Source organism: Dipodomys ordii, unplaced genomic scaffold (assembly GCF_000151885.1).
Source record: "Dipodomys ordii isolate 6190 unplaced genomic scaffold, Dord_2.0 Scaffold128, whole genome shotgun sequence".
Lineage (NCBI taxonomy): Eukaryota > Metazoa > Chordata > Mammalia > Rodentia > Heteromyidae > Dipodomys > Dipodomys ordii.
The window spans coordinates 2547856-2563821 of record NW_012267344.1 but is presented as its reverse complement, the minus strand read 5'-3'; the positions used below and the strand labels follow the sequence as shown (position 1 = coordinate 2563821).

At 51.1% G+C, this 15966-nt stretch overlaps 1 protein-coding gene across 1 annotated transcript; it reads left to right on the top strand.

Moving 5' to 3' along the window:
* Positions 1–15192, top strand: Ctdspl (CTD (carboxy-terminal domain, RNA polymerase II, polypeptide A) small phosphatase-like; the record flags this gene model as incomplete). Its single annotated transcript, XM_013030259.1, has 9 exons — positions 1–43; positions 5943–6097; positions 6466–6498; positions 7296–7397; positions 7829–7885; positions 8895–8987; positions 10408–10593; positions 11017–11138; positions 14572–15192. Coding segments are annotated over 9 exons (870 nt in total), but the record flags the coding sequence as incomplete, so codon positions are not given.
* Between the last annotated feature and the right edge of the window lie 774 nt (positions 15193–15966).

The following is a 15966-nucleotide window of genomic DNA, read 5'->3' as shown; positions in this document are numbered from 1 at the left end:
CCCGGGGAGGACGAGGCCCGCGCGCCCCGCGCCGCCGCCAAGGGTGAGTGCGGGGGGCCGGGGGGAGGGGAGGCTGTGCCCGGGCGCAATGGTGCAAGTGGAGCCTAGGGCGTGTGCACGCTGGCAGAGAAGAAGTGTGTGCGTGTGTGTGCAAGTGGAGCCGGGGCAGGCGTGTGTGCATGTGCTTGCAGGAAAGTTGTAAGTGTGCGAGTGCAGCCCCGGCAAGTGTGCGAGTTGCAAGTGGAGCCTCAGTGGTTGTGCACACACTGGCAGAGGTGTGTGCATGCAGGTGTGCAAGTGGAGCCCCAGCAGGTGTGCACGTACTGGCAGAGGTTGTGTGTGTGTGTGTGCATGTCTGTTCCTAATAATTGGTCTGAAAGGGTGAGTGTGTGTAGTAGATAATGCATGTGCAGCAGATCCAACAGGTCATGAGTGTGCATACGCACCACGGAGCGGGACAGACGCGTGCACACCTGACAGCGGCTGTCAGGCTGGCGTGTGGAGGCTCACAGATCTGTGTCTTCCCACACCACAGGGAGAGATGAGCCGGAGCTGTGAGGGGGGCTCTTGTCTTCATTGCTGACAGTTTGAGTGTGTGGTGGTGAGTCCGTCTCACACTGCAGACCTCCCCTGTGGGTGTGCACACACACCCACACACGGGAAGCAGCGTGGTGGTTTCTGACCACATCCAGATGTGCGTATACAGATGTGTGTATATTCAGATGTACAGGCCAGGGTGGTTTAAGTTGGACAATGGGTGGCAGGCTGGGTAGGACTCTGTGTATGTGTGTGTGTGTGTGCACACGTGTGTGTTGTACCCATACCCAGGCTTGAACTCAGGGCCTAGATATTGCCCTTTAGCTTTTCCCACTCCAGGTACATTCTATCCCTTGAGCCACAGCTCCACCTGTGGTGGTTTTAGTTAATAGGATAGGAGCACCTCACTGATTTTCCTGCTTGGGCTGGCCTTAAACCGGGATCCTCAGTTTTCATGGTAGTCAGGAGTCACTGGGCATGTCCTGGCTGTTTTGGGGGGGTTGTTTAGGGGGGGTTGGTCATGGGGCTTGAACTCTGTGCCTAGATGCTGTTTCCAAGCTTTTTAAGCAAAAGAGTCAATCTGTGAAAAAATCTAGACTGGGTAGACAAACTTAAAGAGCACACCTGATCTGTTTGGCTTGTTGACAGTAGCTTTTATTAGCAACCTTCTATCATCTCCTGACTACCTGTTCTGTTTGTTTTTTCTGTGTCAGATTGGCTTATGGGTCCAATCTGCCGTCCTGGGGGGGGGTGTTCATTAGTAGAGACCCTTTCTTGCTGTAAAACCCTAATTCACTTGAGTTTCTTATTTTGTTTTGTTTTTTTGTTGTTTAACTCTGGGCCTGAGCACTGTCCCCTGAGTTCTTCAGCTCAAGGCAGGCACTCTACCACTTGAGCCACAGCGCCACTTCTGGTTTTCTGGTGGTTTACTGGAGATCACAGTCTCATGGGTTTTCCTGACCAGGCTGGTCCCAGTGCTGGGACCAAAAAAAAAAAGAGTTGAAATAGAATAGACTCTGAAGCAGTAGTTATATCTGAAAACAGATCAGATATGAAGAGGTTTGATTTAATTAACTTTTTTAAATTAAAGTTTCCATTTAGAGGTGATAAAAGTTCGCCTCGTGCCTCTGGCTCCCAGCCACTCAGGAGGCTGAGATCTGAGGATCTTGGTTCAAAGCCAGCCTGGGCAGGAAAGTCCATGAAACTCTGATCTCCAATAAACCACCAGAAAAAGCTGGAAGTGGAGAAGTAGACCAAGAGGTTCTTTTTTTTTTTTTTCCTTTGGTCCATCATGGGGCCTGAACTCTGGCTCTGGGCGCTGTCCCTCAGCTCTTCAGCTCAAGGCTAGCATTCTACCACTTGATCCACAGTGCCTCTTCTGGCTTTTTCTGCTTATTTGGTACTGAGGAATCGAACCCAGGGCCTCATGCATACAAGGCATGCACTCTACTACTAAGCCACCTTCCCAGCCCCCCAAGAGGTTCTTTTTTTCCCCTTCAGTTTCCTGGAAGAAATTGTGTAGAAATTGGTGTCCCTTCCCCCCCAGTGAAATCTGAGCCTGGAATTTTGTTTTGTTTTGTTTTTGTTTTGTTTTTTTGCCAGTCCTGGGGCTTGAACTCCGGGCCCCAGGTGCTATCCCTGAGTTGCTTTGGCTCAAGGTTAGTGCTCTACCACTTTTTCTGTGTATGTGGTACTGAGGAATCAAACCCAGGGCTTCATGCATGCTAGGCTATCACTCTACCACAGAGCCACATTCCCATCCCAGCCCATAGTAGAGGAATTTTAAGTGTGCAAAATTCAGTTTTCTTATTTCACAGTGATTCAAGCTATATCTTTGATGTTGGGTGAATTGTTGGGAAATGTTTTATTTTGTGCCTATATTGTGCCTTGAAGCTCAGGACCTAGCACTCCTTGTTGGCTTTTTCACTCAAGACTGGTGCTCTACCACTTGAGCCACATCTCCATGAGCCACCAACGCCAGTCAAAAAGTTGTCATCGTTAAATGTTTGCTTCAGGTTGAGCTGAGGGCTGTAGACAAAGTCAAAATTGGTTGCTTTGAAAACTTTGGTTGCCCTTAAAAAGAAATGGTAATGAATTCAGTGTGAACTCGAGTCTGAAAGTTTAAGCAACAAACTGCTGTTGAACCAACCTTAAGAAGATGGATTCAAACTGGGTGCCAGTGGCTCACGCCTGTAATCCTAGCTACTCAGGAGGCTGAGAGCTGAGGATTGCGGTTCAAAGCCAGCACAGGCAAGAAAGTCGTAAGACTCTTATCTCCAATGAACCACCTGAAAACCAGAAGTGGAGCTATGGCTCAGAAATGGTGGAGCCACTAACCTTGTGTAAAAGAGCCCCAGGACAGTGCTCAGGCCCTGAGTTCAAGCCCCACAACCCACAAAAATATCATGTAATCCAGGGTTGGAGGCCCGGCTCAGGTCAGAAAACCAGTGAATGAGTGAAAGCAAGCATCTGGAGTCAAAAAAATAAAATAAGTAAGAATTATGTAATCTGATAAATAACAGCCTCTGTTAGCTCTGAGTAACTGCTTCAAGTGAAAAACTGGAGCGATTTCTTTCAGCTAATCATGATTTGTGTGCAGACTTCACCAAAATGTTCCCGAGTCTTTATACCTCAAGCACGTTCCGTGCTGGAGAGAAGCCATTTAACAGTTGATCACGGATGCCATCCCTACTTTTCAAAATGAGTGTGGAAGCTAAAGCTTGCAGTGTGTTCAAGCGTCTTGGGGAAAAAAAAACAAAACCTGTACCAGCTTGTCAACAAGGCTGGAAGAAACTTAACACTCTTACGGCCAACAGGGTGCCAGTGGCTCACACCTGTCATCCCAGCTACCAAGGAAACTGAGGTCTGAGGATCACGGTTCAAAGCCAGCCCCAGCCAGGAAAGTTCTCGAGACTCTGATCTCCAGTGAACCACCAGAAACCGGAAGTGGCGCTGTGGCTAAGTGATAGAGCACCAGTGTTGAGCTGAAGAGCTCAAGTTGATCCACAAAAGAGCCAGAAGTGGGGGCTGGGAAGGTGGCTCAGTGGTAGAGCGCTTGCCTTGCATGCCTGAGGCTCTGGGTTCGATTCCTCAGCACTACATAAGCAAAAAAGAAAAAAGCTGGAAGTGGTGCTGTGGCTCAAGTGGTAGAGCGCTAGCCTTGAGCTGAAAGGCTGAAGGACAGCGCCCAGGCCCAGAGTTCAGGCCCAACGACCGGACCCAAAAAAAAGCCAGAAATGGAGGCGTGGTTCATGTGGTAGAGCACCCGGCCTGAAGTGAAAAAAAAAAAAACAATGTACGAGGGTGCCTTGAGTTCAAGTCCCAGTACCAGCATGAGAAGAAGGGAGGGGGAGGGAAAGAGGGAGGAAGAAAGGTAGAGAGAAAGGGAGGGAAGGAAGGACAGTTTGTCTCCATTGCTTGTTATTTAGAATTTTATTTTATTTGCCGGTCCTGGGGCTTGAACTCAGGGCCTGGGCACTGTCCCCGAATATCTTTTGCTGAAAGCTGGCGCTCTACCACTTGAGCCACAATGCCATTTCCAGTTTTCTGGTGATTCATTGGAGATAAGAGTCTCAGAGCCTTTCCTGCCCAGTCTGGCCTTGAACCACAATCCTCAGATCTCAGCCTCCTAAGTAGCTAGGGTGACAGGTGTGAGCCACGGGCGCCCAGCTGATGAGCTGTAATTCTAACCTGCATCTTTAGTGGATTCTCTCCTCCCCCGCCCCCTCCCCCCTCTTCTGTGAAGATCATTCTGGAAGAATGAGGGAGGGAGACATTTGTCGTCAGAGATGATGACTGCCTTAAGGCTGCTAGTTGAAGTGGACCAGAAAGAGCAGGATGGCCAGTGGCTGCTGTGGGGTTCAGGCCACAGGGCTAATGCAGCCCTGAGCACTTCCTCGTGTGTGGGGGAGGCTGGGATCGCTGTGAACACAGCCCAGCCCTGACTGAGCTGAGCTGGGGTGTGTGCTTAAAATACCCAGCTCCCCGGCAGGCAGAGCTGCTGTGCGCGGGAAGGGATGCGTGGGCCTCGGGGCGTGCTCAGGCCCGGCGTGTGCAATCTATTTTGAAACCTGTGGTTTTTATCCAGAGAGGTTTCTTGGGGTCTGTGTTTATTTGGTCGGTCGTGGGGCTTGAACTCAGGACCTGGGTGCTGTCCCTGAGCTCTTTGTGTTCAAGGCTGGCGCTCTACCACTTGAGCCACCGCACCCCTTCCAGCTTTCTGGTGGTTCGTTGGAGATGAGAGTCTCAATAGGTTTGGGGGTTTCGTTTTGTTTTGTCTCTGCCCAGGCTGGTCTCGAACTGGGATCCTCAGGTCTCCGTTTCTGGCTTTTGTTGGTTTGGTTTTGTTTTGGTGAAAAGTCTCAAATTTGTCTGCCCAGCCCACCTTTGAGCTATGATTACACTGTCTCAGCCTCCTGCCTGGCTGGGCTTACAGGTATGAGCCACCAGTGTCGGCTCAAGAGGTGATTCTTTCAGGGACCAAGTCTTCTTGCCTCCCCTTTGGGGCAAGAGAATCTGGGTGTTCTGTAGCTGTTTTACTCCATGTGCTGGGTACCCCGCCTTTCACCTCCCTCCAACACTTCCCTCTCTCTAACTGCTGGCCAGAGGTGGGAGCGCAATCCTAGAAGGAAAAATAAAATCGGAGTATTTCTTTAAGCATGGATCCCTGGAAACAACTTCTTGCCCTCTTTTCCCTCTTCAAAAAAATGAGTTTAGGGGCTGGGACAGTGGCTCAGTGGTAGAGTGCCTGCCTAGCATAAACGAAGCCCTGGGTTCAATTCCCCAGTACCCCTTACACAGAAAAGACCAGACATGGCGCCTTGGCTCAAGTGGTAGAGCACCAGCCTTGAGCAAAACAAGCTCAAGGACAGCGCCCAAGCCCCGAGTTCAAGCTCCAGGACTGGCAAAACAAAACAAAAACAAACACTGGTTTCAAAGTAATTCTTTCTGGTTACTTGTGAAGGAGACATTCTTCCCCAGAAACTGTTTTTCTCTTTCTTTTAGGGGTTGAGGGATGGGAGACAGTAGGGGTGGCAAGGCCTTGTATTTGGACTCAGGCTATAGATCTGGCTCTGTTGTTGTTGTTTTCCACTCAGTGCTGGCACTCTACCACTCGAGCCACACCTCCCATGCAGCCTTTTTGCTTTGTCACTGGAAATAAAATAAGAGTCCCTCAGATGTTTTTCCCCAGGCCAGCCTTGAACCGCGATCCTCTAGATCTTGGCCTCCTGAGTGGCAGGGATGACAGGCCTGAGCCATTCCCCACATCCCCAAAAGGATTTTGTCCAGCAGACAACCCAATTCTAGAACCCCCTGGAATGCTCTGGGGTGGGGCAGGGAGGCCAAGTGGTCAGGGGTTCCGGAACACTCCACGCTGATGAGCTTCTCTGTGCCTCTTTTCCCAGCCGCGCAGTGCAACCTCAGCGTGAAGCAGAGAAACCAAAGTGTGCTCAGCTCCTTCTTCTGCTGCTTCCGGGCCTACGACGCAGAGACCCCGTTATCCAGCACTCCCCCCGATGTGCTTCCGACATCTACAGGAGAAAATGGGGCCCTGCACAAGGTCGTCAGGGCTGGCGGAGTAGTATACACCTGGTTTTTAAAAAAACAGCCGGGCACTGGCGGCTCATGTCTGTCATCCCAGCTGCTCAGGAGGCTGAGATCTGAGGATCATGGTTCAAAGCCAGCCCAGGGCAGGAAAGTCCGTGAGACTCTTGATCGCCAATAAACCACCAGAAAACTGGAAATGGTGCCGTGACTCAAGTGGTAGAGCACCAGCCTTGAGTGAAAGAGCTAAGGGACAGCACCCAAGTCCCAGGACTCACACACACACACACACACACACACACACACACACACACACACACAAAAGAATATGATCTTTGTCTCTTGGAATCTGACAGTGGTTTTCTTCCTTTCCTTTCTCCTTAGGGTGACCAGCGGCCAGTCACTCCCACCCCAAGTGTAAGTTTACTTTTCTGATCTTATTGAAATTTGCATAGAATGTTGTGAGTTGGGCCTCCTGAAAACCAGGATTGTTTTGGTTGTGTATGTGTGTGTGCGTGTATGCGTGTGTGCACATACACACTGGTCCTGGGGCTTGCACTCAGCCTGGGCGCTGTCCCTGAAGTTCTTTCGCTCAAGGCTTGGCACTCTACCACTTTGAGCCATGTATATGGCGCCACTTTGGTTTTCTGGTGGTCTATTGGAGATCAGAGTCTCCCGGTCTTTGCTGCCCCCCCCCCCCCCCCCCCCCCCCCCCCCCCCCCCCCCCACCCCCCACCCCCCCCCTCCCCCCCCCCCCCCCCCCCGCCGGCTGACTTTGAACAACCATCCTCCAGATCTCAGCCGCCGGAGTAGCTAAGAACTATAGGTGTGAGCTGCTGGTGTTGATTTAAAAAAAAAAAAGGAAAGTGAGAAAGAAAGGAAAATTCTACAGGTTTGACACAGCGCAGAAGTGTAGCCACATGCCATAGTAAATGTTAAATAAAACATGGCCCCCGGGAAATGGGCCAGCAAAGTCAGAGTTGCTGTTATAATTAATCCTTCACACCAGGCGCCAGTGGCTCACGCCTGTCATCCTAGCTACTCAGGGACAGCGCTCAGGCCCCAAGTTCAAGCCCCAGGACGGACAAACAGTCACCATCCTCATAGCTGTGGTCATGTTCGCTTTCACGTATGCCATCACTAACATAATGGAGTAGCCAATCAGGATGTTGTCTCTTCCATGAAGGAGATAATACTACGGATTTGTTGTTTAGCCACCAGCTGAATACCTTCTTCCAGAGGTGACGGTGGCGGACTACGGGAAGAAGTGTATTGTTATCGACTTAGATGAGACGCTGGTGCACAGTTCATTTAAGGTAAATACACATTTTAAAAAAACACAGTGGTGAACCAGGTACCTGTTAGCTACTCAGGAGGCTGAGATCTGAGGATAGCAGTTCCAAGCCAGCCCGGGCAGGAAAGTCTATGAGACGCTGATCTCCAATGATCCACCAGATAAACTGGAAGTGGCGCCATATATATATATATATATATATATATATATATATATATATATATATATATATGGCTCTAAGTGGTAGAGCGCCAGCCTTGAGCACAAAGAAGCTCAGGGACAGCGCCCCCAGGCCCTGGGTTTAAGCCCCAGAATTGACATAAAAAAAAAAAGTTGGTCCATGACAGCTTTCTCCATGCCCCCCCCCAAAAAAAAATTCCCAATTTTAACTTGCTTTTGTTTTATCAGACCTATTAATACATAGTTTGGGTTTGTCTGTTTCCCCCTCTCTAGCCTATTAGTAATGCTGATTTTATTGTTCCTGTTGAAATTGACGGAAGCATCCATCAGGTAAGAAGTCAGAGAGAAGTCTGAGGTGCATTGAGTGATTTCCGAGTTCCTGTAAACTGTACTTCCACATTCTCACATCTGTGACAATGTGATTCGGTCTGTCAAAAGCAGACTTTAAAGTGAAGTGTCGGGCCGGCCACTGGTGGCTCACGCCTGTCATCCTAGCTACTCAGGAGGCTGAGAGCTGAGGATTGCAGTTCAAAGCCAGCTCTGGCAGGAAATGACACTCTTATCTTCAATGAACCACCAGAAAACTGCAAGTGGCGCTGTGGCTCAAGTGGGAGAGCGCTAGCCTTGAGCTGAAGAGCTGAGGGACAGCGCCCAGGCCCAGAGTTCAAGCCCCACGACCCCTCTCCCTCTCCCCGTCCCCCCCCCCGCAAAAAAAAGTCTGGGACAGGGGCTCATCCCTATAAAGTTCTGAATTGTAAGACAGAAAGAGAGACTAAGGCCCTGGAACTCAGTAGCCCCTTCATAGGGCTGTGGAAATCCCCCCTACGCTCCTTTTTTAATTTTTTTTCTGCCTGTCCTGGGGCTTGAACTGGGGCCTGGGCGCTGTCCCTGAGCCTCTCTGTTCAAGGCTGGCGCTCTACCACTTGAGCCACAGTGCCACTTCTGGCTTTTTCTGAATAGTTTACTGGAGACAGGAGTCACAGACCTTCCTGCCTGGGCTGTCTTTGAACCGAGATCCTCAGATCTGAGCAACTAGGATGACAGACGTGAGCCTCTGCGCCAAGCGACTTTGCTTTTTACAAGACTCATTACCCTGGTTCTGCAGCCTCTTCCTGAAGTGTGGGCCATCTCCACCTTCCGGGGTCCCCAAAGACAGGAAGGGGTATTACCGCGCCAGGTCCCTGTCTCCCCCACCCACCCCATATCTCCCATTCATGCCTGTCCCTCAGCTCCCTCCTGTAGTCCCAGCCCCCATACACCGCTACAGGGGCCTACGGAGCAGGGGATGCAGGCCTGGACACCCGGGCCATCTGGCTGACTGTGCACTCTGCTCCCACAGGTGTACGTGCTGAAGCGGCCGCACGTGGACGAATTCCTGCAGCGCATGGGGCAGCTGTTCGAGTGCGTGCTCTTCACTGCCAGCCTGGCCAAGGTGCGGGGAGTAGGGGGGGAGGCAGAAGACGGGGGGTGCACCCGAGGTCACCCCTGCATCCCACCCCATACCTCATTATATTCTGCACCCCACCCCATACCCCACCCCATGCCCCATGAGAGCTTGATGGATGGATTTGTTTATTTATTTTATTTTATCTTTTGTCAGTCATGGGGCCTGAACTCTGGGCCTGGGTGCTGTCCCCTCAGCTCTTCAGCTCAAGGCTAGCGCTCTACCACTTGAGCCACAGTGCCACTTCTGGCTTTTTCTGCTTATGTGGTGCTGAGGAATCGAACACAGGGCCTCATGCATGCAAGGCCAGCACTCTACCACTGAGCCACCTTCCCAGCCCCTGGGAGTGATTATTTGTATTTATTTCTCATTTATTTTTATTTGTCATTCTATCTTTATTATCTTTATTTTTTATTTATATTTTTTTCTTTTTGTTTTTTGTTTTGGGTCTGGTCGTGGGGCCTGAACTCTGTCCCTCAGCTCTTCAGCTCAAGGCTAGTGCTCTACCACTTGAGCCACAGCGCCACTTCCGGCTTTTTTCTTTTTGCTTATGTGGTGCTGAGGAATCGAACCCAGGGCCTCAGGCATGCAAGGCAAGCTCTCTACCACTGAGCCACCTTCCCAGCCCTCATTTACGTTATTTTTTTTATCATTTTGTATTTTTGTTCCTACTTCAAATTTTATTTACTTGTTTTTATTGTACTTATGTTTTATTATTTATAGCATTTTTATAACATTCTTATTGTATTTTTATTATTATTTAATTGCTTTATTTTATTTACATTTTTATTCACTATGTTATTTATTAGTGGAAGGCTTGAGCCCCCTACTAGAATAAGCCCTAGGCCTTATTCCTGAATACAAAAATGGGTGCAGCCGGGCACTGGTGGCTCACGCCTGTCATCCTAGGTACTCAGGAGGCTGAGCTCTAGAGGATCGTGGCTCAAAGCCAGCCCAGGCAGGAAAGTCCGTGAGACTCTTATCTCCAATAAACCACTAGAAAATCGGAAGTGGCGCTGTGGCTCAAGCGGTAGAGTGCTCGCCTTGAGCTGAAGAGCGCAGGGACAGCGCCCAAGCCCAGAGTTCAAGCCCCACAATCGACAAAAAAAAAAAAAAGAATGAGTACAAAGTCTTAGGGACAATGTAGCCCTAACCCAGGCACCAGTGGCTCACACCTGTCACCCTAACTACTCAAGAGGCTGAGATCTGAGGATCATGGTTCAAAGCCAGCCTGGGCAGGAAAGCCCAGGAGACTCTGATCTCCAATAAACCACCAGAAAACCGGGAGTGTTGCTGTGGCTCAAGTGGTAGAATGCTCGCCTTGAGCTGAAGAGCTGAGGGACAGCGCCCAGGCCCAGAGTTCAAGCCCCACAACTGACAAAAATAAATAAAGAATTCTCCCGTCCAGTATGCAGACCCGGTGGCCGACCTGCTGGATCGCTGGGGCGTGTTCCGGGCCCGGCTCTTCAGGGAGTCCTGTGTCTTCCACCGTGGGAACTACGTGAAGGACCTGAGCCGCCTGGGGCGGGAACTGAGCAGAGTGGTCATCGTGGACAACTCTCCCGCCTCCTACACCTTCCACCCTGAGAACGCCGTGAGTGCCCCGCCCCACGGGGGCGCTGGCTGGCCAGAGATGGCACTGTGCACGCATGCGTGCGTGGGTGTGGATATGTGTGTGTGTGTGTGTGTGTCCTAAGACTTGAACTCAGGACCTGGGCGCTGTCCCTCAGCTCTTCAGCTCAAGGTTAGCGCTCTACCACTTGAGTCACAGCACCACTTCTGGTTTTCTGATGATTCATTGGAGATAAGAGTCTCACCAACTTTCCTGCCCGGGCTGGCTTTGAACTGCGATCCTTAGCTCTCAGCCTCCTGAGTAGCTAGGGTGATAGGTGGGAGCTCCCAAGGTATACCAGTTGTCCTCACTGAGAGCCTTGCTCCAAATGAGGAGGGTCTGAGGGTGACTAGGCCCCCCCCACCCCGGAGCCATTCTACCCCCCAGTCATGTGCTGTATTCCAGGTGCCCGTCCAGTCCTGGTTTGATGACATGACCGACACGGAGCTGCTGGACCTCATCCCCTTCTTGGAGGGGCTCAGCCAGGAGGAGAACGTGTACCGTGTGCTCCACAAACTCTGCGACAGGTAGCCCCGGGCCTGGCCTGTCTCCCGCCGACTGTGCCACTCCAGAACATTCCGCTCAGGGGACCAGCCTCAGCCTCTGCCCCTCCACATGGAAAGAGAAGGGAGTGCCCCCTCTCCCACGCTTGAGGCCATCCGAGAAATGTGGCCTTTAAAAAACAAAATCGCTGGTGGCTCCCACCTGTCATCCCAGCCACTCAGGGGGCTGCGCTCGGGGACCGAGGTTCAAGGCCAACCCAGGGGGAGAAGAAAGTCCTGGGCATTCTTCTTTCTCGTGAATGTACCAAAAAAAAAAAAAAAGCCAGAAGGTGGATCAAGTGGTGGAGCACCACGCCTTGAGTAAGAAGAGCCCAGGGATGATGCCCAGGACCCTGAGTTCAATCCCCAGGACTGGCAACAACAACAACAAAGTCAGAAGTAACTATTTTTTAGGAAAAAAAAACTCCTTTTTCATAGATTTCACAAAGGAACGTGCATTTTACCAGATTTGCTTTTCTTAAGACATACCAAAAAGGGAAAAAAAAAAAAAAAACAGAAAACCAGGACAACCTTTCTGTCTACGTAGATTTCCCCCCGACCTGGCCCGCCCCGATTCCTATGCCCACAGCCACCCAGATCCTCCTTCCTGACCTCTCACCCCATCCCCAGAACAAAGTGCCTTGTCGAATGTTAACAGTCTCAAGCAGAGAGCTCACTTTTCTATACAACGTATTTCCAGACATCTTCTGGGCTTTTCTTTTTCTTAGATGCTCATGAAGATGAGCAGCTAAGAACCTGGTGGCGCGTGCACGCACGCATGTATGTGTGTGTGTGTGTGTGTGTGTGTGTGTGTGTGGTCACAGAAGGGAATTCTGTCTAGCCAGGTACCTGATCAGCTCACACCTGATCAGCCCAGCTATTTAGCAGGCTGAGATTTGAGGATCACAGTTCAAAGCCATCTTGGGGCTTGAACATCCATGAGCCCTTCATCTCCAGTGAACGGCCAAAAAAATGCCAGAAGTGGAGCTGTGGCACCCAGCCTTTGAGTAGAGAAAGCTCAGGGACAGCGCCCAGGCAGGCCCTGAGTTCAAAACCAGCCCAGGCAGGGGAAAAAGTCCGTGTGACTCTTAGCTGCAAAAAAGCCAGATGTGGTGGTGTGGCCTAAAGAGTAGAGCACCAGCCTTGAGCCAAAAAAAAAAAAAAAGCCAAGTTAAAGCTTAAAGGCCACGAGTTCAAGCCCCAGCGCTGACACAACGCCACCACCCAACCACAAAAACCGCTTTGGTATAGAGTCAACCAAACCATGCCTGTTTCTTGTTGGTTTTTTAACTCTTTCCAAAAGCTAGACGGGCATGAAGGTTTATCATTATTATCATTTGGTTTTCGGTGCTGCTGAGCACTGGCCAACCTTGCCCAGGGTGGCCTGCGGCTCTCTGACTGTTGTCTGCCGACGTGCCTACGGGCGCCACACCTGCTCACACTCGCTCTTGTGTGCATGCTCCGATAGGGGTCTGGCACCTTGCAGCCAGCCTACCTTGTCTCCTTCATCCAGGTCCCCAGCCCCTGAGAGAGGCCAAAAGAGTAAAATGATGAGAGCGCCGGGCACCCCGGCCCCCTCTGGCCCTCTTCCCCCTTCTAGAAGCTCAGCTTGCCCACCAGCTGTGGAAGTCTTGTTGCTTCCCACAAGAAGAAGCTTCCGCAGCCTCAGTTTCCCCTTCCCTCTGCCGGACCCCTTTTCAATTCTTTTTCCCAATTGGAGATTTTTTTTTTAAGTGGTCTATGTCTTCCTTGACAGCTGGAGCCTTAGAGCTCCGTAGCCTTAGCCTTTGGAGCGTTTGGGCCTTGGCCAGACTCCTTAGTGGAAGCCATTAGGTCTTTGTGATAAGCCTTGAAATTCAGGGTGGGGCAAGGTGGTGGAGTCCATTCTGGGGTGCTAGTAACTCACCCTGCCCGTCATCCTAGCGACCCGTGGAGGCCCAGGTGGAGGCTAATGGCCCGAGGCCAGCTTGGGCGAGATAAATCCATGAGACTCATCTCCAATGAGCCAGCCAATTTTCTTTTCTTTTTTTTTTTTTTTTGTTGGTCGTGGGCCTTGAACTCTGGGCCTGGGCGCTGTTCCTCAGCTCTTCAGTTCAAGGCGAGCGCTCTACCCCTTGAGCCACAGTGCCACTTCTGGCTTTCTTCTTTTTGCTTATGTGGTACTGAGGAATCAAACCCAGGGCCTCTGGCATGCAAGGCAAGCACTCTACCACTGAGCCACCTTCCCAGCCCCAAATTTCTTGTTTTGTTTTCACTCGTGGACCATCGACCCCACTGCCAGCCACCATCGTCCTCTGGTCCTTAGTCTGAGGACTGAAGAGTAGTATTCAGGGTGCCAAAGTCAGTCACCCAGTGCCGGTGGAGCTAGGGCCACTCGCTATGCAGAGCCATGGGCCGTGAGCTGCACACACTGTAAGTTTTGTTGAAAATCCATTATTTAACATCACCCTGCTCCTGCACCTCCTTAAGTGTCTTGAGTGTTGGAGTCAAATACTGATACCTGGCCGGGTACTGGTGGTTCACACCCATCATCCCAGCTAACTCAGGAGGCTGAGATCTGGAGGATCGCTGTTCATAGCCAGCCCGGGCCGCAAAGTCCATAAGACTGATCTCCAATGGACCACCAGAAAACCAGAAGTGGTGCAAAGTGGCAGAGCACCACCAGCCTTGCGCAAAGTGCTCTGGGACAGCGCCCAGGCCCCGAATTCATGTCTCACAACCTGCAGCCCCCCCCCCAAAATACTGATATCTACAGAACACAGCCACATGGAGCGCTTGCTTCAGGATTTTCACCCGCGCCCCTCCTGCCCTCTGTGGTGGCCTTGTGGGGCTTTGTGTGGAAGTGGGAGCATGCAGAGAGGATTAAAATGCTAGAATATTCCAGGAGGGAGTAGCCCCAGGAATCGTTCTTTTTTTTTTTTAGACAGGTCAGAGCCAGAGCCTAAATGCCATGAAGTATAGAACTGGGTGTGAGTTGTTCCAACCCAGTTTACAGCTATAGGGCGGGGGGGGGGGGGGTTGGCTCCTGTGGCCCACAGACATGGTACATGGGGCTGAAGTAGGGGCACCAGCCCCCCCCCCATGCACCATACTGGACCCCACTCCGAAATGCCAGCCCTTTCAAGCCCAAATAAATCTAAAACACACATATATAATCTATATCTAAAACACACATATATAATATATATATTTTTTATATCTAGGGTTTTTTTTTTAAACTCATCTATCTGTAAAAAGCCATAGGATCCTGACATGCAGCAAGGAAAACGTGGGGTTTATTTTTTGAGTTATCTACGGGTATTGCTTCCTAATATCAACCTTTTATGACAGTGGTTCCTTTGAGCCGTTATCTTCCCAACATTTACCAAAACACTTTTTTTAAAAAAAAATTTTTTTTGTCTGACTTGAATTTGCGCAGGCCTCAAGTACGAGGTGACAACTTCAAAGTCTCCCAGCCCTGGCATGACACCTGTCATCCCCACTACTCGGGAGGCTGAGATCCAGAGGATCATAGTTCAAAGTCAGCCCCAGGTAGGAATGTCCGTGAGACTCTGATCTCCAGTGAACTACAAATTAAAGCCAGATGCAGCGCTAGGGCTCAGAGGGGTGGAGCACTAAGCTTTGAGCCAGAAGCTCAAGGACAGCGCCCCAGATCCTGAGTCCAAGCCCCAGGAATGGCACAAAATAAAAAAGATCTGTAAACCTGTAACCTGGCCACACTTTACAGCTTTGGGTTTTACAGGTGGCTTTCTAATGAAAAGTCAGATCAACTCCCCACATAGCGCATGTCCCGGCCAGCCAGTGCTGGCCCTGCCACTGACTGCCAAGCCTGGGTCCCCATGGTTTTCCGCTGGACATCTCAATGTGATTGCAAAAATAGGTAAAATTTACAAGAAAGCCATCGTGCCACACGGTGTGGGGACCACACCCAGCACCCCGTGTCCACAGGGACAGCCCTCCCCATGAAGAAGTTGGCCGTGATGGGTTTTTTCTTTTTCTCTTCCCTGCCAAAATAACAATAAATCCAGCCTGGACCTGCGCCCTCTGGTGGTCAGCCTGCGTCACTGCACAGCGCCCTGCAGGCACAGCCTGTCCTTGGTCAACCCCCTGTCCTCAGTCCCCTCCCTCCCCCACACACACACCTCCCCTGGGCCAGGTTTTCTGGTGGTTTATTGGAGATAGTCTCACTGCCGTTCCTGCCCAGGCTAGCTTTGAACCACAATCCTCCAGATCTCAGCCTCCTGAGTAGCTGAGATGCCAGCAGCACCCAGAAGAACCAGTCCTATGAGGAGATGGCGCAAAGCATCCTGGGAACTGAGCCCCTGGGAAGCACCCCCTAGGGATAGATAGGCCTTGGAGATGAGGGGGACAGAAGTCCAGCAGACGTAGGGGCCGGTGCTCTGGTAGGGCTCCTATTCTCCAGCCTGAGATCTGGAGGATCAAGATTCAAAGCCAGCCTGGGGCAGGAAAAGTCTGTGAGACTCTTGTCTGCAGTGAGCCACCAGAAAACGGGAAGTAGAGCTGTGGCTCAAAGTGTACCAGCCTTGAGTGAAAACAAGCTTGGGGACAGCTCCCAGGCCCTGAGTTCAAATCCAAGGACTGACACAAAGAAAAAAGACCCAGGACATCTCAGATGACAAGCTGGCAGCCAGCCAAGGGCGATGGCAAGAGTGCCAGCACCCACCACTCAGCGGCCACCAGCAGCCTATCCCTGAAGGACCGATGCCCCAGCCTAGAGGACACAGCGTGGTCCCCGCCCACACGGAGGTGAGCACAGGCCCTTGGCTCATGGCCCCATTGGTAATCTAAACTG